The 24321-nt window shown below is 39.5% G+C and overlaps 1 protein-coding gene across 1 annotated transcript; it reads right to left on the bottom strand.

The window, feature by feature from the left end:
* Nucleotides 1-5398: 5398 nt before the first annotated feature.
* Nucleotides 5399-22047, bottom strand: LOC121377599. The gene is made up of 5 exons (XM_041505660.1): nucleotides 21874-22047; nucleotides 18162-18327; nucleotides 16113-16225; nucleotides 14749-14898; nucleotides 5399-6199 (listed from the first exon to the last, which is right to left on the bottom strand). Exons 1-5 carry the CDS (start codon nucleotides 21965-21967, stop codon nucleotides 5604-5606), a joined length of 1119 nt encoding a protein of 372 aa, XP_041361594.1. The 5' UTR covers nucleotides 21968-22047; the 3' UTR covers nucleotides 5399-5603.
* Between the last annotated feature and the right edge of the window lie 2274 nt (nucleotides 22048-24321).

Below are 24321 nucleotides of genomic sequence, written 5' to 3'. Positions count from 1 at the left end.
TGAATAAATAGAAGTAATGTTAATATTAACCAGTTTGCTCCAATAGCTAATCTCTAACGTCATTTGCTATAAATAAATATTGGACGTCTATGGTAATATGTTTTAATAAATTTCATTCTTAAATTATATCGTCTGCTATTTAATTTTTGTCACATAGTGTACATGTTCTCTGTGATTTTTCAATATTTTTATACCCTCCAAATTCTATATTTAATTCCCACACACACATACACACACACACACACACACACACACACACACACACACACACACACAACACACACACACACACACACACACACACTCACACACGCATAGATATATAGTTCTTAACATACTGTTATTACTGTTACGCAGCTTTATCCAATTTTTAAAATCCGCAATTTTCTTATAATTTCCATTGGGAATCGTCCTAATTCGCTATAAACAAAATTAGTACAAGTTCTTTTGTACACCTAATAGTCTTTTACAGAACTCCATATGAATCTGTTAAATGTCTTGGCCAGGATGAAAACCCCACACTTCAGATCCGTAACACAGATAGCCGCATATTTGTTTTAAGTCCTAATGTTTCAGTGTTTTTCATAATTTGATATTATTATATTGATAATTCAGTAACACTAGCCGAGAAGTCCAAATATATTGCTAGATTAGCTACCGATCATTCGTGCATTACGACTTGTATTTGTTTGGGGTCGGGACGTAGCGCATTGGTATAGCGTAGGTGGGCCTTTTGGGCTATTTCTCGTTCCAGCCAGTGTACCACGACTGGTATATCAAAGGTCGTGGTATGTGCTATCCTGTCTGTGGGATGTTGCTAATCGAAAAGAGTAGCCGCCCAAGAAGTGGCGACAGCGGGTTTCGTCTCTCAATATCTGTGTGGTCCTTAGCCATATGTCTGACGCCATATGACCGTAGTTAAAATGTGTGTCGTTAAATAAAACATTTCCTTCCATTTTATTTGTTTTCTGTCGTTAAGTTTTTTGAGATGGTTATTAAAAGTTCATTACGCAATTCAAACTATTAAACAAAACAAAAATCCACACACACACGCGTTAGGTGGAGTCTGTTGTTGTGTAGGTTGTATTCGAATATTTGCTCATCATTTCCATCGAATATTCGAACACCATTTACAGATCGAATACCGAATACTAGTGAATATCTTCAACAGTGGTATATAAAATGTTTTGGAAATATGACATATTACATTTTTACGTAAGTTTACACAATACATTTGAACATTATATTAGGTTACACTGTAGAAACAACATGTTCAGCGAAGTTGTCTGTTTATGTCAGAATACACAAGATGTTGACAGTAATAAAAACGTGATTGGAACTTCTTTTTTCAAGGGACATTCCTGAGTTTGCTGCAATTTTTAAGATGTTATGGACTAACAGATACTTTTAACGATTGTAATTACATATGAAATATATTTTTCTGCATAAAATATTAGTAGCTGTATATTAAACGTGTTTCTGATCGTTGTAATATTTGTAATAGGTTAAATTTTATTTCCTAAAATATTGTGTTTCGTACGTACGAAATTATTTGAAGACAAAATCCATTTTGGGTTTCTTACAAATATTAAGACGACCAGAAAAACATTGAATATACAGACACTGATATTCTAAACAAGACGATATATTTAATATGTAAGTTTAATCGTAGAAATAATTTATAAGTCGGAAACATCTTACAATGCAGCAAAGTCAGGAATGTCCCTTTAAAGTGTATTATGAGTACAACACCCAGGTGGATAAAATTTTGAAGTGACACGAAATTGTGATAGTGCATGACAAGACAAGACGAGACAAGACAAAACATGTATTCAGTTATTGAGGCCACATTACCAAGGTAACTACTTTTAAAACAAATTCATGGATCGTGCGGTACTTGTGTACAAATTACAATACATATTCAATTTAAACTGGAATATTTCTATTTAGACACAAGGCTATTCCTATAATACACATTATATTGTGGGTGGAAATCAATAAATTAAATATTTCTCTTGAAACTATTAAAACAATTCTTAGATGAAATATGTTCTGCTTAAACCATAATATGGACATACTAAAAGTAAAAGATATTATCTTCCATTTGATTGACATTACACTTGGTACCTATACAGATTCGTTTCTTTCTATCACTGGATTACATCTGCTTTTCTGTACTTTTAATATATGTGATAAACACCTAAAAATTAGAAAATAAAATCTCAAGAGATCCTTATATTATGACAAATATAATTTAAAAAAATTCTGTTTCTAAAATAAATTTATACAAGAAGAATATATACCTTTAAAGGGACATTCCTGAGTTTGCTGCAATTTTTAAGATGTTATGGACTAACAGAGACTTTTAACGATTGTGATTACATATAAAATATATTTTTCTGCATAAAATATTAGTAGCTATATATTAAACGTGTTTCTGATCGTTGTAATATTTGTAATAGGTTAAATTTTATTTCCTAAAATAGTGTTTTTCGTACGTACGAACTTATTTGAAGACAAAATACATTTCGGGTTTCTTAAAATATTAAGACGACCAGAAAAACATTGAATATACAGACACTGATATTCTAAACAAGAAAATATATTTAATATGTAAGTTTAATTGTAGAAATAATTTATAAGTCAGAAACATCTTACAATGCATCAAAGTCAGGAACGTCCCTTTAAGATTTGGGCGATACTGTCGATAGTGCAGTTGATAGCAATAGTCCTGCCATTGGTGCTGTCACAGCTGCAGTAAAGTACTCTTATAACGAACCGGAGGGACCATGGTAGTAGTTCGTTATAGCAGTAGTTCGTTATAGCAATAGTTCGTTATAGCAATAGTTCGTTGTACACATTTGCATAAGTTGGTCATTAATATATATATATATATATATATATATATATATATAGGGAGATAAACGGGACTTTATTAGTTCGCACTATGCAGTAGTTCGTTCTAAGCGCACTTTACTGTACCATACTGTATATGTATTACAATGAGCTCTGTCCTGTGCTAGTTTTGATTTAGTAAACTAGTATGGAAGTGGCAGTCCTCTTTGTGGCGGTACAAGAAGGATGCAATCTTCAGTAAAGGATGTCCTCGGGAGTGGCTGTCCTATAAACAACGCACTAGATACAGATTCCTGGAATCAAGCACTGTTTTGCCAAATGCCCATTCCACTCTGTATTGTATAGAGATGTGATAATTCTGGTTTTGTCTGTCAGACTGTTTTTATGTCATAATGTTGGTGTCTGGACCGAACTGACATTCAGATTACGGAATACTAGATGGGTAACACTGCTTCATGATTATCACTTTGTCAAACTCACAAATCTGTTTAGTTGCAGGCAAGACCATTAGACGCTGCATGTGTGACGTAATTTAACGAAAGTTGTCTCCCCTATATTACTCCACCAACGAAGGAGACTGGATTATTAGTCCTCTATCGGTCCTTTTGTCTGTCTATCATCCGGACGTGTCCCGCATAGTTTTTCGGATATTTTCGCAATGCCTCAAGTTACGAAGCTGAAGGTATGTACATAGCTTTATCACGTAGAGTTGCATCATATTTGAGTTTTATAGGCGATTTTTTCAAGGGCCATAACTCTGTTCATATGGAATTTATTCATTTTGACAAATCTGAACGACAAAATCGTATTCCGATATAAAAATCGCATCTCTGCACAAGGCAGAATCGACAGGACATAAGGCAAAATTGCGTTTGCTTCCATGATCCACAATCAAGTGCTTGTTCATGAGAGGACTGCCACTCCCTGGGAGATACGTAGCAGGATGTTTCATCTCTTCTGCCCCGTCCGCATAAGGACTGTCATCCCAAGACTAGCTTAAAAAACACAAACTTTACTAGATGGATGGAAGGAAATGTTTTATTTAACGACGCACTCAACACATTTTATTTACGGTTATATGGAAAGAAAAAAAAAATGTTTTATTTAACGACGCACTCAACACATTTTATTTACGGTTATATGGCGTCAGACATATGGTTAAGGACCACAGATTTTGAGAGGAAACCCGCTGTCGCCACTACAATGGGCTACTCTTTCCGATTAGCAGCAAGGGATCTTTTATTTGCGTGTCCCACAGGCAGGATAGCACAAACCATGGCCTTTGTTGAACCAGTTATGGATCACTGGTCGGTACAAATGGTTTACACCTACCCATTGAGCCTTGCGGAGCACTCACTCAGGGTTTAGAGTCGGTATCTGGATTAAAAATCCCATGCCTCGACTGGGATCCGAACCCAGTACCTACCAGCCTGTTGACCGATGGCCTAACCACGACGCCACTGAGGCCGGTTACGGTTATATGGTTATATGGTTAAGGATCACACAGATATTGAGAGAGGAAATCCGCTGTCGCCACTTCATGGGCTACTCTTTTCGATTAGCAGCATGGGATCTTTTATATGCACCATCCCACAAACAGGGTAGTACATACCACGGTCTTTGATATGCCAGTCGTGGTGCACTGGCTGGAACGAAAAATAGCTCAATGGGCCCACCGACGGGGATCGATCCCAAAGCGACCGTGCTTTACCACTGGGGTACGTCCCGCCTCTGCACTAGATAGATATCAATGGATGTATACAACTGTGATGGCATGCACTCATGAATCACTGTAACAACAGTAATGATATCAGGTGTTCGCAAAATGTGAGTATATCCTGCCCCATCGGTGGCCCCCGTCATGAGCTTAACACTAAATGTATGGGGCTCGGTAGGAGACATGCATTGCTAACAGCAGTACTCACAGAATGCGTGTTAACGTTGCAGGTGGCGAGGTATCAAGTTCTTTTGCTTATATTATGTTATAGAGGTAGTTCTCCTCTTTTCTGGTCATCTAGTATACTGCACCTACTGTTATAATTTAGTCAGTGCTTAGTTCCATGTCTGTACTGTCACCAATGTATAATCAGTAGTGGTGAGATACCTAGAGCACACTCGAGCTTGTGACTGTATTACTAAGCGTATGAGACGGGGGGAGGGGTGACAACTGCCCCTTAGTCCTGGAGAAAATCCTCAAATTCGGACAAAAACAATAGAGATATTTGGACAAAATGTGCTAGCCTGAGACCTTTTTACCACGTTTATCCATCATTCTAGCTACCCGCAAAATTAGTTTTTAGTTGTAAAATTGCGTAATGATTTGTTTGCAACCCTATATTATATATTATATCATATTATATTATATTATATTATAATATTATTATATTATATTATATTATATTATATTATATTATATTATATTATATTATATTATGTATTGTATTGTATTGTATTGTATTATATATTATATATTATATTATGTATTGTATTGTATTGTATTGTATATTATATATTATATTATATTATATTATATTATATTATATTATATTATATTATATTATATATACTATATATAGCTATTTTGCAGTAATGTTAATTTGAAAAAAACTGTTATTATCCAGATTATGGCATGTTCGCTTAATTCGAGCAAAACCCAGCATCCCCCCTCCTTACAATAATGGGAGCCCGTAAGCCTATAACGGTGGTGCTCCCTGTCATGTGAGGGATTCAAAGCGTACAACATACAGTCATGGTGGGTTGTGCACGGTGCACATGGAATATAACTCTATTGCCACCCTATAACCAGGGGGCGGTTCGTCCTCTTTGGAAAACGTCTGTACAGGCCGAGTCTTAACTAAGTCTTCGTAGGCGGGAGGCTGTGATATTAAGGCTGACTTGGCTACTGTGGCTGACGTGGCCATTGTGGCCGACCTAACTGTTGTTGTCGTTGGTGTAATGACGTCGTCGTCGTTGGCGGATGATGTGGTTGCACCAGATCTTGAATATAATTTTGTTGCCTCTCTATAATCAGGAGGGCGATTCTCAATGATGTCTTCGTAGGCGGGCGGCTGTAACATTAAGGCTGGCGTGGCTACTTCAGTTGCTGTGGCTGGCGTAGCCGCTGCGGCTGACCTACCTGCTGTTGTCGTTGGCGTGTTGCCGGCGTAGTTGCTGTTGGTGGATGATGTGGTCGCGCGAGGTTCTAAACGTGGTTGTTTGGTGCGGTTAAATTTGAGGTGACAGCAGAGGACAACGAAGCACCAGAAAGCTAGGACGGCCACCGTAGCTATGACGAGGACGTTGTGGGACGATGATCCTGGTACGATGACGCGATGGTGCAGATCTGAAATTGAGAAACAAAACAGTAGACACGTGCTCTCTCACACTCTGCTGCTGTTGTTGTTGGTGTTGTTGATAATAATAATGATGATGATGACAATGTTAATAATGACGATGATAATGATGATGATATACTGATAATATTCTTGATGATGATACTGGTTATGATGTTGATGATGATCGTGTTGATGTTTATGATGATGACGATGATGATGATGATGATGTTATGGTAATGTTGGTGATACTTCTGCGTATGATAAATACAATGATGATGATGGTGGTGGTGATAGTAATGCTGCTGATGTTGTGGTAACGTTGATGATGCTGCTGCATATGATGAAAACAATGATGATGATGATGATATGGTAATGTTGTTGATGATGCTGCGTATGATGAATACAATGATGATGATGATGTTATGGTAACGTTGGTGATGATGCTGCGTATGATGAATACAATGATGATGATGATGATGATGATGTTATGGTAATGTTGGTGATGCTGCTGCGTATGATGAATACAGTGATGATGATGATGTTATGGTAATGTTGGTGATGATGCTGCGTATGATGAATACAATGATGATGATGATGTTATGGTAATGTTGGTGATGATGCTGCGTATGATGAATACAATGATGATGATGATGTTATGGTAATGTCGTTGATGATGATGCTGCGTATGATGACTACAATGATGGTGATGATGTTATGGTAATGTTGATGATGATGATGGTGGTGGTGGTGACAGTAATGCTGCTGATGTGGTAACGTTGATAATGCTGCGTATGATGAATACAATGATGATGATGATGTTATGGTAATGTTGGTGATGATGCTGCGTGTGATGAATACAATGATGATGATGATGTTATGGTAATGTTGTTGATGATGCTGCGTATGATGAATACAATGATGATGATGATGTTATGGTAACGTTGGTGATGATGCTGCGTATGATGAATACAATGATGATGATGATGATGATGTTATGGTAATGTTGGTGATGCTGCTGCGTATGATGAATACAGTGATGATGATGATGTTATGGTAATGTTGGTGATGATGCTGCGTATGATGAATACAATGATGATGATGATGTTATGGTAATGTTGGTGATGATGCTGCGTATGATGAATACAATGATGATGATGATGTTATGGTAATGTCGTTGATGATGATGCTGCGTATGATGAATACAGTGATGGTGATGATGTTATGGTAATGTTGATGATGATGATGGTGGTGGTGGTGGTGACAGTAATGCTGCTGATGTGGTAACGTTGATGATGCTGCGTATGATGAATACAATGATGATGATGATGTTATGGTAATGTTGGTGATGATGCTGCGTGTGATGAATACAATGATGATGATGATGTTATGGTAATGTTGGTGATGATGCTGCGTATGATGAATACAATGATGATGATGATGTTATGGTAATGTTGATGATGATGATGCGTATGATGAATACAATGGTGATGATGATGTTATTGTAATGTTGATGATGATGATGCTGCGTATGATGAATACAATGATGATGATGATGTTATGGTAATGTCGTTGATGATGCTGCATATGATCAATACAATGATGATGATGATGTTATGGTAATGTTGGTCATGATGCTGCGTATGATGAATACAATGATGATGATGATGTTATGGTAATGTCGTTGATGATGCTGCTGCGTATGATGAATACAATGATGATGATGATGTTATGGTAATGTTGATGATGATGATGGTGGTGGTGGTGACAGTAATGCTGCTGATGTTGTGGTAACGTTGGTGATGCTGCGTATGATGAATACAATGATGATGATGATGATGTTATGGTAATGTTGGTGATGATGCTGCGTATGATGAATACAATGATGATGATGATGTTATTGTAATGTTGGTGATGATGCTGCGTATGATGAATACAATGATGATGATGATGTTATGGTAATGTCGTTGATGATGATGCTGCGTATGATGAATACAGTGATGGTGATGATGTTATGGTAATGTTGATGATGATGATGGTGGTGGTGGTGGTGACAGTAATGCTGCTGATGTGGTAACGTTGATGATGCTGCGTATGATGAATACAATGATGATGATGATGTTATGGTAATGTTGGTGATGATGCTGCGTGTGATGAATACAATGATGATGATGATGTTATGGTAATGTTGGTGATGATGCTGCGTATGATGAATACAATGATGATGATGATGTTATGGTAATGTTGATGATGATGATGCGTATGATGAATACAATGGTGATGATGATGTTATTGTAATGTTGATGATGATGATGCTGCGTATGATGAATACAATGATGATGATGATGTTATGGTAATGTCGTTGATGATGCTGCATATGATCAATACAATGATGATGATGATGTTATGGTAATGTTGGTCATGATGCTGCGTATGATGAATACAATGATGATGATGATGTTATGGTAATGTCGTTGATGATGCTGCTGCGTATGATGAATACAATGATGATGATGATGTTATGGTAATGTTGATGATGATGATGGTGGTGGTGGTGACAGTAATGCTGCTGATGTTGTGGTAACGTTGGTGATGCTGCGTATGATGAATACAATGATGATGATGATGATGTTATGGTAATGTTGGTGATGATGCTGCGTATGATGAATACAATGATGATGATGATGTTATTGTAATGTTGGTGATGATGATGCTGCGTATGATGAATACAATGATGATGATGATGTTATGGTAATGTTGTTGATGATGATGCTGCGTATGATGAATACAATGATGATGATGATGTTATGGTAATGTTGTTGATGATGCTGCGTATGATGAATACAATGATGATGATGATGTTATGGTAATGTTGGTGATGCTGCTGCATATGATGAATACAATGATGATGATGATGATATGGTAATGTTGGTGATGATGCTGCGTATGATGAATACAATGATGATGATGGTGGTGGTAGTGGTGACAGTGGTGATAATGACGATGATAATGATGTGACAACAATGTTTATAACGACGACAACAACGATGATGATGATGATGATGATGATGACGACGACGATGATGATTATCGTGCTTATGGCAGTGATTATGACGGGGATGGTGGTAATAATAACAATATGATGATGATGATTATGATGATGATTGTCAACATACGACCACTACCCAGAAAGCAGAAAGAAGTATTTTGTATGTACTTGTCCATACAAAACGACAATACATAGTATGGCCTTTGGTGCTTTAGTCATGGGTCACTGGTTGGAACGGGAAAAACGAATTTATAGAAGGGCGGGGCTACATTGTGTCCCTTACCAGGATACCACGCCAGTGATAGTGAAAGGACCATGCCTACGAAATAATATAGTAGAGAACCCTCCCAAGGAGATATTGTTGAAAGTTTATTTTGTTCAACGACACCACTAGAGCACATTTATTTAATAATCATCGGCTATTGGATGTCGAACATTTGGTAATTTTGACATATAGTGTTAGAGAAGAACCCGCTATATTTTGTTCCATTAGTAGCATTATATGCACCATCACATAGATAGGATAACACATACAACTTCGGTGCAACTAAAAAAACGTACAGCTGTGCGATTCCCATACGAATTACCTAGTTTTTTTTACCCCGCGCAGTCTCACTTGTGCAACTGCCGTGCGCCTGCCTTTCAACTCCCGTGCGCCTGCCTTTCAACTCCCGTGCGACTTTTGCTCCCGAGACATACGACAACGGTTCAAGTTCCGTGCGACTGCAGTGCGACCTGTACGAGTTGCGCGTAAGCGCCAAGCGATTTTTGTTCAACTCGCGTGCGACCTGTGCGCATGCGGTACAACCGCCGTAACCTATGTTTCCATTAATGCGGTTGCGGTGCGGGTGCGGTGCGGGTGCGGGTGCGGTCCGGGTACGGGTGCGTCAAATATCGCACAAAATGTTTTAATAGTAAGCGTTTCCATTAATGCGATTTCCGTCCGGCGCCCGTGTGGGAACGCATGCGATTTTTTTCGATCGGATCAATTCCAGCTAGCCCGCATAAGAATCGCATAGAGGATTCCCCTAGAACGCAGGGCTTCCCCAAAAACTCAACTATGTCTCCTGTACTTTCAGTGACACCTGATGTTGAAAAACTTATCGAACTTGTACTAGATCAAATTTAAAGTGCGTGTATGACTGTACAGATCCCCATCATCGAGATTTACAATATATATATATATATATATATATCGTTAAAAGTGTATGTTTGTCTCTACATGACAGGCTTGTTTCGTGAGAGAGTTGAATTGCTCTCACTCATCAGATGTAGATTTAATTACACCGTCAACGGAAAGCTGATGACGTAATGGACTCTGTGACGTCGAGGTTACGTCACTATGCAGGTCTATAGGTGATGTGTGGTATGCGCACAGAAGGTATTTGCGTCTGTGTCGACATGCTGATACGAGTTCATTCTTGGAGTTTAGTGTGCTGGTTTCAGGTTTATACATTATGAAAAGTTTTTCCTTCAGGCAGAGGTTACATCTTTTGCTCGCTGGAGAGTATGGCTTTGCTTTGGATAAAATTTTCCACTTAATGGTGTATGGGGTGAATCTATCCTTCAGTGTCCAAATGTACTGACTTAGCGCTGTTGCGTTCTTCTGTGTTGCGTTTTGAAAACTGCTCGTGTGCGCGGTATATCTCGTCTTAAATGTGTTCTCGGTCAAACCAACGTATGTTTCTTGCTTGTTGTCATCGAGTGTATTAACGGTAGCTTGATATATTACTCCTTTTTGCAAGCATTTACCCTCAAGTGGACATTCAGCACTTCGTCTACAGTTGCATTCTCTGGAGGGAACGGCGTCTTTGTTTCTGTGTTGTTGAAGTAGAGTTTTGTTATGCGCTGAAATTATTTTCCCAACATTAGGCATGCAGCTATAGCTAATTTTAACGGTGTTTCGATTTATAATTTTGTGGAGAGGGTTGCTTTTGGGAAAGCACTCATCGAGTAATCTGAGGAACTGGTGACCTACGTTGGTTTTCACGTTGGAGCTATATGGTGGGTTGTACCAGGTAATGTTCCTATTGCGGTTGTTTCTGCGTCTGTTGTTTTCTGCTGTTGGGGTGTATTTGAGGTTATAGATATATCCGCTCTTGAGTAAGGCTTCCTTATATGGGCGTTTCGCTTCTTCAAAGATGCACTCATTCGAAGATATATCAGAAAGTCTTTTATTTATTGTTTTTGGTATACTGCGGATGATATTTGGAGGGTGATTGCTCTTGTTGTGGATGTATAAAGGTGTGTTGTTTGGTTTCATATAGGGTTTGACTGAGCTCTTTTCGAGATCTAGAGTTACGTCTAAGTAATCTACAGATTTTTTGTTGGCGACTATGGTGATCTTGAGTTTATGGTTTGCAAATATTCTGCAAATATCTTTTTTGATTATCTCTATGGTTCTCGGTGACTCATTGAATGCGGCTAGGCCATCGTCGCGATATAGTCTTATATTGTTGCCGTATTTGGCTTGTAGCTCTGAAAGAAGAAAGAGCCCGCAAATTTCGCAAATTTCTGCTCCATCATAACTACCCATAGTTACATCAAACCGTGATTGTTTGCCTCTTTTGCACCACGCTTTGCTGTTGTTAAATAGCAGTGAATTTCTTGCTTGTAATATTATTTCCATCTCATCGCTAGAAATATCGTCGAATTTGGATGCGAACTGTAGGGCTTGTTTCACGAGATTTTCTGTTATGGACGGATAAAAATCACATATGTCGAAACATATGAAAGAATATAGACCTGCATAGTGACGTAACCTCGACGTCACAGAGTCCATTACATCATCAGCTTTCTGTTGACGGTGTAATTAAATCTACATCTGATGAGTGAGAGCAATTCAACTCTCTCACGAAACAAGCCTGTCATGTAGAGACAAACATACACTTTTAACGATGTATCTGGCTCCCACACGGTTGAGCACTATAAAATAGCGTCTTTCAACTCGAAAACGACTACTATATATGTATATACATGTAAATGATTTTCTTTTAATCCATACATTATTTACAAATTAAGGGAAACGTTTTGTTTCATTTATATACTTATGTACATGAGCAAACATTTCTTTATTGTTTTCTTCACTCAGAGCACTTTTACCATTTAAAACCGGTTGTAAATCTATTGGCTGAAATCTTTGCAATGAATTCTACAGAGTGCGTCTTTGCCTTTCATATAAAATGTATTCACAGAAAAATATTAAAATAGTTCTCGAAATTATATCCACAACTACAAGAAGAATCGGTGCTAAGGTCAGCTCGATATAAGTGTATATATAAATAACTACACCCGTGTTTTAATTTGGTATGCAGTACATTTTCTCTTCTATTACCAAATGAATAACTATGGTGCAACGCATGCGACATCGGGTTTTATTTCTTTTTTAAATGAAATTATGTTTTGACAGTTTCGAATTTCAGCTCATAGGTTGTTCCAGCGTTTTATTGTCGAATGGATAAATGATGATTGAAGTAAATTAGTTCTAGAAAGATGTAAAGAAATATCATTTCGATTTCTCAGCATGTAAGGGACTCTTTGTTCAATTGTTTGTGGGATACTGTGTATCATAAAATCAGGAGCCATACCTTTCATTATTTTAAACATTATGCACAGCTTTTTGAATTTACGCCTGGAAGTAAGTGTTGCTAATCCAGTTTTGTAGTACAAAGACTTTATGGATGCAAATTTAGGCAAACTCGTGGTTAATCTAGCGGCTTTTAATTGTACTTTTACAATAATATCTTCCTCGACTAAAGAACACCCATCCCATACTTCCGATGCATATTCTAATACCGGGCGGATAAAAGTTACATATATTTTCAATAAAGTTTGTCGATCTAATAAATATTTGTATTTCCTAAGTACAAAAATATTTACCGAAGTCGATTACAAATATGATTGATATATGAACATACGAAAATGTATAGACCTGTATGGTTCTGGTATACTCCTTGTTTGTTCTCATTTTTAACAATGGCGCTTCCTTTTGTTTGTATGTTGTTTTTTTGGGTATTTTAAATATTTTTCTGTATCAAATTGTACGTAACATAATAAGCTCTTTTTCGAATAATAAGTGATGTTGCAGTGTTTGCATCGTGAATGTCATTACTGGAGTAATCGCAGTCAGTAGCCGCATTAATGGAAACACAACAAACGTAAGCACCCGCACCGCAATCGGTCGCACCCGGCACGCAGCCGCATTATGCCCAAGTCGCATTTACCTCGGCGGCCGTGGGGTCTAAAATATCTACGGCTAATAGCAATTATAGGGCCGCCGCAGCATTCCCACGGTCACATCCTGTAGCAGTCACATATGTTAGGGTAGCCGCACGGCGTATTTTGAATTTGTGGTAACAGAAAACCTGCAGCTTCCGTACGGCCTTTGAAGTGATGACGCACGGTCGCCTTAGGGCGTCCCTGCGGCGGCCGTAGGGGGACCATACTTTTGTGACACAGCGGTGTGGCGTAAAATTAACTTGTTAGAATTATCGCGCATCTGTCGGAGTTGCATGAAAAGTGAAAAGTGAAATCATAATAAAATGAAATAAAATAATGAAATCGCAATTTTTGGGGGTTCCGCAAAGGTCAATTGTAATTCATAAGACCCTAGGGCAGCCGCACGGCAAACGCAAGGCCACCGTACGCCCGGCGTATGGTCGCCGTGAACCGCTGTACGGCATGGCTACGGCGGGTCGAATTGCTACGGCGAACCTAGAAATGAAAAAAGGTTATAACTCCGCGCTATAATCCCACGGCGACCCCTACGGCCTGTAAAATATAGGGATACGCCCTAGGGCGACCCTGAGGCCACCGCAGATTCTCTGCGGCCGCCGCAGGTATCTCTCCATTTCGGGGGCGTACGGCCGCCGTATCCTAGCCGTAGAGCAAATGTGACTTAGGCTTTAATGGAAACATAGCTTAATGGAAACATAGCTGTACAACCAACCAGAGCGTCGTGCGACCGCCATACAAACGCCGTTCCATCCGCCGTTCCATCCGCGCGAATCGCATAAAAGCATGACCTTTTTAGTCCAGGTGTAGATGGAGGGGGGTGTCACCTGAAAGGGGAATTTATGGGACTAGTATTTTTGTGTAGCTGACACCTTCCTGTAGTATGATCTGCCTGTTGATCGCACCAACTCTGGGGCAAAATATTAGTTTGACCCCTTTCTTTAATGTTACCCGGCCTATTTTACGACTTTTGTTTTCGCTATCGATGTGAAGGTTTATAGGCATTTACTCCATCTCTAAATAAGTTATGTCAATAAATGAGCGACTCCCTAACACCCTGTACGATTTGGTAGTCGCACAGAATTCGCGTAGAAAATCGTTCAAGTGGGCACGGGGTATTACACGCGTGTAACTACATGCATTTACAATGCTTAAACACATCTTTTAAAGAAAAACAGGCTTCGTAAATCCGGTCCTAAAAGTTTTACAAGCACGGGCCCAGGTATAATATATCTAATACAATACTTACAAAGAGTGTAGTAAAAAGTGGATACTTACCAAGATACTTAGCTCTTATTACGAACCCGCGGTGCCGTCGTTCGTTAACCGTCGTTCTCAACACAACCAACATGTGCCGTGTGCTGCTCGTGTAGTATCGAAATGGCGTCGTGCACCACGTGCCCATCACAGGATTCTCCGCGGACTTCCCTGTGGTTGTGAAAACGAAGTTAAAGTTTGCGTTTGTTTAACGTCACCACTAGAGCACGTTTATTATTCAACATCACAGGACTCTCCGCGGATTTCCACAAAGGAACTTTACTCTCTGTGGTTGTTTAACGACACCACTAGAGCACCTTCATTAATCAACATTACAGAACTCCCCGCGGAGTTCCCAGTGGTTGTAAACACAGAGTTAAAGTTTGCGTTTGTTTAACGTCACCACTAGAGCACATTCATTAATCAACATTACAGAACTCCCCGCGGAGTTCCCAGTGGTTGTAAACACAGAGTTAAAGTTTGCGTTTGTTTAACGTCACCACTAGAGCACATTCATTAATCAACATTACAGAACTCCCCGCGGAGTTCCCAGTGGTTGTAAACACAGAGTTAAAGTTTGCGTTTGTTTAACGTCACCACTAGAGCACATTCATTAATCAACATTACAGAACTCCCCGCGGAGTTCCTAGTGGTTGTAAACACAGAGTTAAAGTTTGCTTTTGTTTATCGACACCACTAGTGCACATTGATTAATCAGCCATAGGTTGTTATTGCTGTTGCTTTTGTGTGCTGTTGTTGTTGTTGATGATGACGTGATGATGATGATGATGCTCTGTTGTGTTGATGCTGTTGAAGATGATGATGATGACGAGGTTGATGATGTTTTTGTTGTATTAATGCTGTTGTTGTCGTTGTTGTTATTAGCAGGGTGTGTTGGTGTTGGTGTGTGTGTGTGGGGGGGGGGGGTAATATTTTATTTGTTTAATTAGTATTTATTTAATTTAGTATTTAATAGTCATATGGTTATATTAACAGTAACAGATTTACCGTCGAATATCTTCACTTTCTCAGGTCATATTGGCTGTAAGGTACTCACCGTCGACTATTGTCGTTGTCATACTAGTATTTGCAGTAAGGTAGTTACCGTCGATTATCGTTATTATCATATTGGCAGTAAGGTACTCACCGTCGATTGTAGTCATTGTCATAACAGCAGTAAGATACTTACCGTCAAGTATCGTCACATTGTCATGTTGGCAGTGATATACTTACCGTCGATTATCGTCATATTGGCAGTAAGGTACTTACCGTCGATTATCGTCATATTGGCAGTAAGGTACTCACCATCGATTGTAGTCACATTGTCATAACAGCAGTAGGGTACTTACCGTCGATTATCGTCATATCGACAGTAAGGTACTTACCGTCGATTATCGTAACATTGTCATATCGGCAGGGACCCATGGACACATTCAGCGCTTGGATCATAACCACGCTGTCGATAGGTGCTCGTAGGTGCCAGGTACAGTGCAGGTTACTAGAATCATAAACATCAAAGATTATTGCATTTAAAAACGTATCTCTGTACATTATTGAACCAAATCCAAAACGGTAGATGTCTATCAGTGGTTAAAGCATCCTCGCAAGCCAACTTAGGATCGACAATATGACAATGTGTGTGTGTTGAATCAGTGACTCATTCTCACAAGCCAACTTTGATCGACGATATGACAATGTGTGTGTGTTGAATCAGTGACTCATTCTCACAAGCCAACTTTGGATCGACGATATGACAATGTGTGTGTGTTGAATCAGTGACTCATTCTCACAAGCCAACTTTGGATCGACGATATGACACTGTGTGTGTGTTGAATCAGTGACTCATTCTCACAAGCCAACTTTGATCGACGATATGACAATGTGTGTGTGTTGAATCAGTGACTCATTCTCGCAAGCCAACTTTGATCGACGATATGACACTGTGTGTGTGTTGAATCAGTGACTCATTCTCACAAGCCAACTTTGATCGACGATATGACAGTGTGTGTGTTGAATCAGTGACTCATCCTCGCAAGCCAACTTTGATCGACGATATGACAATGCGTGTGTGTTGAATCAGTGACTCATTCTCGCAAGCCAACTTTGATCGACGATATGACACTGTGTGTGTGTTGAATCATTGACTCATTCTCACAAGCCAGCTTTGATCGACGATATGACAGTGTGTGTGTTGAATCAGTGTCTCATTCTCGCAAGCCAACTTTGATCGACGATATGACAATGTGTGTGTGTTGAATCAGTGTCTCATTCTCACAAGCCAACTTTGGATCGACAATATGACAGTGTGTGTGTTGAATCAGTGACTCATTCTCACAAGCCAACTTTGGATCGACAATATGACACTGTGTTGAATCAGTGACTCATTCTCACAAGCCAACTTTGGATCGACAATATGACACTGTGTGTTTGTTAAATCAGTGACTCATTTTGACTTCGTACATAGAACATAATCTGGTATAAATCAATAATGTAACTGAAAGGGTTTTTTCTTGTTTAACGATAACACTAGAGCACATTAATTAATTAATCATCGGTTGTTGGATGTCAGACATTTGGCAATTCTGAAACCTAGACTTCAGAGAAAACCCGTTACATATTTTTTTCATTATCAATTTCATTTCAACTTAGTTTCTTGCTTTTTATCCAATTAACGTTCAAGCACGCGGTCCTGGGCACACATCACAGCTGTCTGGGCAGTCTGTACAAGACAATGGACTAGAGGTTAGTTGTTGTTGGCTGGTGAGAGTGAAATGGGTGTAGTGGCCTTACACCTACCCACTGAGTCGTTAAACTCGCTATGGGTGGGAGCCGGTACAAGAGGCGAACCCAGGATCTATCCACTACGGGTTTTTTCCATTAGCAGCAAGGAATATATTTATTTGCCGTTCTCCACAGATAGAACAGCACATAGCACGGCTTTTGATATACCAGTCCTTGTATATATCGTTTGTAATGTTTTCTACGTGACTAGAAACACTGAGTTTGTTTTGTTTATCGACACCACTGGAGCATATTGATTTATTTATCACCGGCTATTGGATGTTAGACATTTGTAAATGTATGACATAATAATAGTCTTAGAGAAGAAACCCGCTACATTTTTTTTTTCCTTTAGTAGCATGTGATATTTTATATGCACCATTCCACAGTTAGGATAGCACGTACCACGGCCTTTGATATATCAGTCGTGGTGTACCGGCTGGGACAAGAAATAGCTCAATGGGCCACCGACGGGGATCGATCCCAAACCGACCGCGCATCAAGCGAAAGCTGTACCAGTGGGCTCCGTCCCGTCCCTACGTGACTAGATACCCCGAGAGCTAGACACTTACTTTCCGTAGTACCCTGGTTCGTTGTAGCCCGGCTCCGTCCCGTCCCTACGTGACTAGATACCCCGAGAGCTAGACACTTACTTTCCGTAGTACCCTGGTTCGTTGTAGCCCGGCGACGTCAGAGTATTGCGGCCGTAGAACGACGTAACAAACGTGGAATAGTATACTCGTACGTAACCTCCACACCCAGGTTGTGTCGTCGTCGTTGTCGTCGTCGTCGTTGTCGCCTTTATTCCGAGCGTTGTTTCTGAACATTCGTATGCAAAATAATCAATGTGGGTGATGGGGGGGGGGGGGGGGGGGGGAGCGTGTGTATATATCTTTGTGAGTGTGAGTATGTGTGTGTGTGTGTGCGCGCGCGCGTGTATATGTGTGTGTGGTGTGTGTGTGTATATATATATGTGTGTGTGTGTGTGTGTGTGTGTGTGTGAATGTGTATATATATTTGTGTGTGTGTGTGTACGTCTGTATGTATGTCTGTGTATACGTCTCTGTATGTCTCTCTGTGTGTCTGAATGTATATATGTGTATGTGTGTGTGTGTGTGTGTGTGTGTGTTTTTCTGTCTGTCTGTATGTATGGCACAGGGGATATTAAAATCCTTTATTGCCTTCACACATTTCCTCATGCCGTTACCGAGACCCGAACCTGTGGCACCCAATCGCCCGCAATTGTTGGGCCGGAACGCTACCAATCATACCAACTACGTTCCGCAAAAATGGAACGATCGTTAGTCGACCATATTCGTACCGGTCCAACAACCACGCGGTTCTAAGGCCCCATGGCTTGGCAACGTTTGACTTACATGTATGTATGTCTCTGTGTATGTATGTGTTTGTCTCTGTATGTCTGTATTTGTGTGTGTCTGTATGTCGGTCTGTGTATGTGTTCGTGTATGTATGTCTGTCTCGGTGTGTGTCTGTACGTCTGTATGTATGTCAATGTATATGTCTGTGTGTGTGTGTGTGTGTGTATGTTTCTCTGTGTGTGTCTGTACGTCTGTGTGTATGTCTATTTATATGTATGTGTATGTCTCTCTGTGTGTGTCTGTATGTATGTATGTATGTGTTTGTGTGTCTGTATGTCTGTATGAATGTGTGTGTGTCTGTATGTCTGTCTGTGTGTCTGTAAGTTTGTGTGTGTTTGTATTTCTGTCTCTGTGCGTGTGTGTGTGTTTGTATGTCTAAGTGCGTGCGTGTGTGTGTATGTGAGTGTATGTCTGTGTGCGTGTGTGTATGTGAGTATGTGTGTGTGTATGTCAGTGTATGTGTGTGTGCATGTATGTATGTCTATGTGTGTATATGTATTTGTGTGTATGTATGTGTGTATGTGAGTGTATGTGTATGTATGTATGTGTATGTATGTATGTGTCTGTTTGAGTCTGTGTATATGTGTGTATGTGTGTGTGTATGTGTGTGAGTGTATCTGTGTGTATGTATGTGTATATATGTGTTTGTGTGTGTATGTGTGTGTGCATGTGCGTGTATGTGTGTGTGTGCGTATGTGTACATGTGTGTATGTGTGTGCCTGTGTCTGTGTGTATGTGTATTTGTGTATGTGTTTGAGTGTGTGTCTGTATGTATGTGTATGTATGTGTGTGTATGTGTGTGTGTTTGTGTGTGTATGTTTGTGTGTGTGTGTATATGTGTGTTTCTGTGTATGTCTGTTTGCATATATGTGTGTGTGTATGTGTGTGTATGTTTATATGTGTGTGTTTGTGTGTATGTGTGTGTCTATGTGTGTGTATGTGTGTGTGCGTGTGTCTGTGTGTATGTATGTTTATGTGTATGTGAGTATGTGTGCATGTATGTGTGTGTATGTGTGCATGTGTGTATGTGTGTGTGTGTGTGTATTTGTGTGTGTGTGTGTGTGTGTGAGAGAGAAAGAGAGAGAGAGATAGAGTGTGTGTGTATATATGTGTGTTTGTTTTTTAGTGAAGGTGTGTGTCTGTGTGCATGTGTGTGTATGTGTGTATGTGTGTGAGGGTGTGTGTATGTGTGTGCGTGTTTGTGTTTGTGTGTGAGTGTATTTCTGTCTGTCTGTATGTATGTATGTGTGTATGTATGTATGTCTCTGTGTATGTATGTGTGTGTATGTGTGTGTCTCTGTATGTCTGTCTTTGTGTGTGTCTGCATGTCGGTCTGTGTATGTGTTCGTGTATGTATGTCTGTCTCTGTGTGTGTCTGTACGTCTGTATGTATGTCTGTGTATATGTATGTGTGTATGTCTGTGTGTGTGTGTGTCTGTCTGTATGTATGTCTCTGTGTCTGCGTGTCTGTATGTATTTATTTGTGTGTCTGTATGTCTGTCTGTCTGTGTGTGTCTGTATGTATGTCTGTATTTCTGCGTGTGTGTCTGTGTGTCTGTATGTCTGTCTATATGAATGTCTGCGTGTCTGTATGTATGTGTGTGTTTGAGTCTGTGTGTGTATGTGTGTGTGTGAGTGTGTATGTGTGTGTGTGTGTGTGTATGTATGTGTGTGTGTGTGTGTATGTTTGTATATGTGTGTATCTGTATGCGTGTGTGTGTGTGTGTGTCTGTGTATGTGTGTATGTATGTATGTGTGTGTATGTATGTGTGTGTGCATGTCTGTGTGTGTTACCACTGAGCTTCGTGTGTTAAATAATTAATTTTACTTTTTTTTGTAATACTGAAAAGTCTTCTTCATGAACACCACGTATTTATGTTACATTAATATTTACCCTGCCATACCCCCCTAACACCCACCATACCACCTATTTATGTTACATTAATATTCACCCTGCCATCCCCCCTAACACCCACCATACCACCTATTTATGTTACATTAATATTCACCCTGCCATCCCCCCTAACACCCACCATACCACCTATTTATGTTACATTAATATTCACCCTGCCATCCGCCCACCTAACACCCACCATATCACCTATTTATGTTGCATTAATATCCACCCTGCCATCCCCCACCTAACACTCACCATACCACCTATTTATGTTGCATTAATAACCACCCTGCCATCCACCCTAACACCCATCATATCACCTATTTATGTTGCATTAATATCCACCCTGCCATCCACCCTAACACCCACCATATCACCTATTTATGTTGCATTAATATTCACCCTGCCATCCGCCCATCTAACACCCACCATATCACCTATTTATGTTACATTAATATATACCCTGCCATCCGCTCACCTAACACCCATCATACCATCTATTTGTGTTACATTAATATTCACCCTGCCATCCCCCTAACACCCACCATATCACCTATTTATGTTGCATTAATATCCACCCTGCCATCCACCCTAACACCCACTATATCACCTATTTATGTTGCATTAATATTCACCCTGTCATCCGCCCACCTAACACCCACCATGTCACCTATTTATGTGACATTAATATACACCCTGCCATCCACCCTAACACCCACCATATCACCTATTTATGTTGCATTAATATTCACCCTGCCATCCGCCCACCTAACACCCACCATGTCACCTATTTATGTGACATTAATATACACCCTGCCATCCACCCTAACACCCACCATATCACCTATTTATGTTGCATTAATATTCACCCTGCCATCCGCCCACCTAACACCCACCATATCACCTATTTATGTTACATTAATATACACCCTGCCATCCGCTCACCTAACACCCACCATATCACCTGTTTATTTTACATTAATATTTACCCTGCCATCCACCCTAACACCCACCATAAGAATCTAGATCTACGCATGCTCTCCATAAAATAAGGACTGTTTACCTTCTAAATATTACGAGCTATCTCACCTGCCGATATCAGTGTAGTAATGGCAGATAACACTAGTGCTGCTGCCGTTGTTGTTGTTGTTGTTGCTGTTGTTGATATCCACGCCATACTCATACCATACTGAGATGTTGTTTTGTCAAGTATTTTCCTCACATCATTTCGAAACGTGTGTCCTTATTGCACAATATATGGTATAACAGTACCCGGATACATTTTTTGGGGTAAATTCAATGTGTAGCGGAACGTGACGCCCGAAGTCAAAACACAGTCATATGTTGACGGACTAGGCATTAAGGTTTATTTGAGCGTGACTGGATTCGGCAGTCTTTAGTGTAACACATTCTTCCTTTTTTTATGTGATTTTCTTTATAAGTTTATAGAAAGTTAAAATGTTTACTTGAATAAGAAAATATCAGGGCACTGGGTCTCTTGTGATCCCGCCTAAAGAGCAGACATGCATAACCATATATATATGTATATATATATATATATATATATATATCGGGGCTCACGCTAGGTCAAAATCATAGAGCGAAGTTACTTCTCTCTCAAACTTTAGAGAGGGCGAAGTTTTTAATAGCAGGAAGACTTGAATTTTTAATCCAAAAAATAAAATCAGGGGAATCAGAGTAATCGAGTGTTTTCAATTATACTGTCTGGTGCCTTGTAAATTCGTTTCATCTTCAGACAAATCTCAGATACTCACACATTAGAGTTTCCACCTTTGAGTTTTGGTCAGTGCGCTTTGATAACGAATTGGATTGGATAACTTATTAACGTGCCTATATCCAATTAATGTTCAAGCACGTCTCTCCCGGGCACAATCTCTGACTTAGCCAGTGACTGGGTCCGGGACAGAAGGAGGGTGCATTGGAAATAGACAGAAATTTGGAATAGCAGTTAGTGAAAAAAATCTAAAAAGTTAACTAGCCATAACTGAAAGGGAATTGACTTCTCGGCCAAATATTTATATAATTTGGAGCATTTTAGAAGGACAGTCCAAAAATAAAATGAGACAAAGAAGAGAGGATCGGACTATTTAATAATATAGAAAAAAGAGGTAAATTATGACATAAAATTTTGAACGAAGGTCTAAAAGTGTAAAAGTCCGATCTATATGTCCACGTGAGTGGCTTCGTTAAGGCTGTTACGGTGCACAGCTTGTAGGGACGAGTTGGGTTGCATCCCATTAAGAAAACCCCTAGATTGACAGTCAATAGACGTTGAAGGTGTAGTGCTGTGCTGAAATACAGATCTTGAGAAGCCGGATCCGTCTGAACAAAAGAGTGTATCAGACTAGGGTGTAGTCCAGTCGTCATGGGTTGGTATAGCGGTGCGGACGGGCCCGGTTCAGGAGGATACGAGATGGAACCAATATGAAACAAAAGTAAAGTCCAGAAAAGAGTAGTAGGGGTCGACCCTACTTCCTATTTCTTCTTAGAATGGGTCGGTCAATCTTCCAGTGCTGCTAGGACAGGCTCGGGCAGGTAGAGATTAAACGCGAACAACTGTGGCCGTCATACGAGTCACGGAAAAAACAATTTGTATTTTATACACTAAATACAAACAATTTTTTTTAATCTTTTCTGCGATAGAAGGGAGAAATACGCACACAGAATTTTACTAAGAAAGAACGAAAATGTCTCAGCCACCACAGGCTAAACGTAGGCGCATGGAATCATCTGCCATTTGGCAACCTTAATTTTGATGAAAAGTAAATTCCATTGAAATTCGTTGTTTTTATTTATGCTTTAATGTTGGCTCATAAATAAGAAAGCGTTTCTAAACTCTAATTCATAAATAAATATACAAGTTTGGTTTTGTTATCGCAAAACTAAAAGTTATTTGTATTTACTGTACTTCAACAAATGACTTAAAGAGTATGTTCGTTGAAATAGTCTGAAATACTCGAGTCGAGTCGGGCTTATGTCACGTGATCTATATTTTTGGTCACTGATCGAAAATATAGAGATTCATCTAGTCATCATATCTTGCCAGTGTATGCAGTAGGGTTATTCTGTATTCATGTACCTTGAAACGATGTTTTATATAAATTTAATAATCTTGTCTTTATAGTAATTTAACAAAATTGCTATGAAATGCTTTTAGGCTTATGCACTATTACTATTATATTTTGATACTTGAAATGTGACTTTGTACTTCACCATGTTCAGTTAGTGGCCTAATGTCTGTACTCCCGGTAGCCCCAGTACTCAGACTGTAAGAGAGATAGACGGACATTTGGACTGTTATTAGTCCTATTTCAGTCTGAGACCAAGCTATGTAATGTGACTTTGTACTTCACCATGTTCAGTTAGTGGCCTAATGTCTGTATTCCCGGTAGCCCGAGTACTCAGACTGTAAGAGAGATAGACGGACATTTGGACTGTTATTAGTCCTATTTCAGTCTGAGACCAAGCTATGTAATGTGACTTTGTACTTCACCATGTTCAGTTAGTGGCCTAATG

This window comes from Gigantopelta aegis, chromosome 7 (assembly GCF_016097555.1).
Source record: "Gigantopelta aegis isolate Gae_Host chromosome 7, Gae_host_genome, whole genome shotgun sequence".
In the NCBI taxonomy this organism is placed as follows: domain Eukaryota; kingdom Metazoa; phylum Mollusca; class Gastropoda; order Neomphalida; family Peltospiridae; genus Gigantopelta; species Gigantopelta aegis.
Note: the sequence above shows the minus strand (reverse complement) of the source record. Positions and strands in the feature narration are given on the sequence as shown.

Coding starts and splice junctions, on each gene's coding strand:
- LOC121377599 (XM_041505660.1), bottom strand. CDS start 21,967: ATGAGTATGGCGTGGATATCAACAACAGCAACAACAACAACAACAACG. Junction 18,328..21,873: donor TACTACACTGATATCGGCAG/GTGAGATAGCTC, acceptor ACGAATGTTCAG/AAACAACGCTCGGAATAAAG. Junction 6,200..14,748: donor AATAAGAGCTAAGTATCTTG/GTAAGTATCCAC, acceptor TCTCAATTTCAG/ATCTGCACCATCGCGTCATC.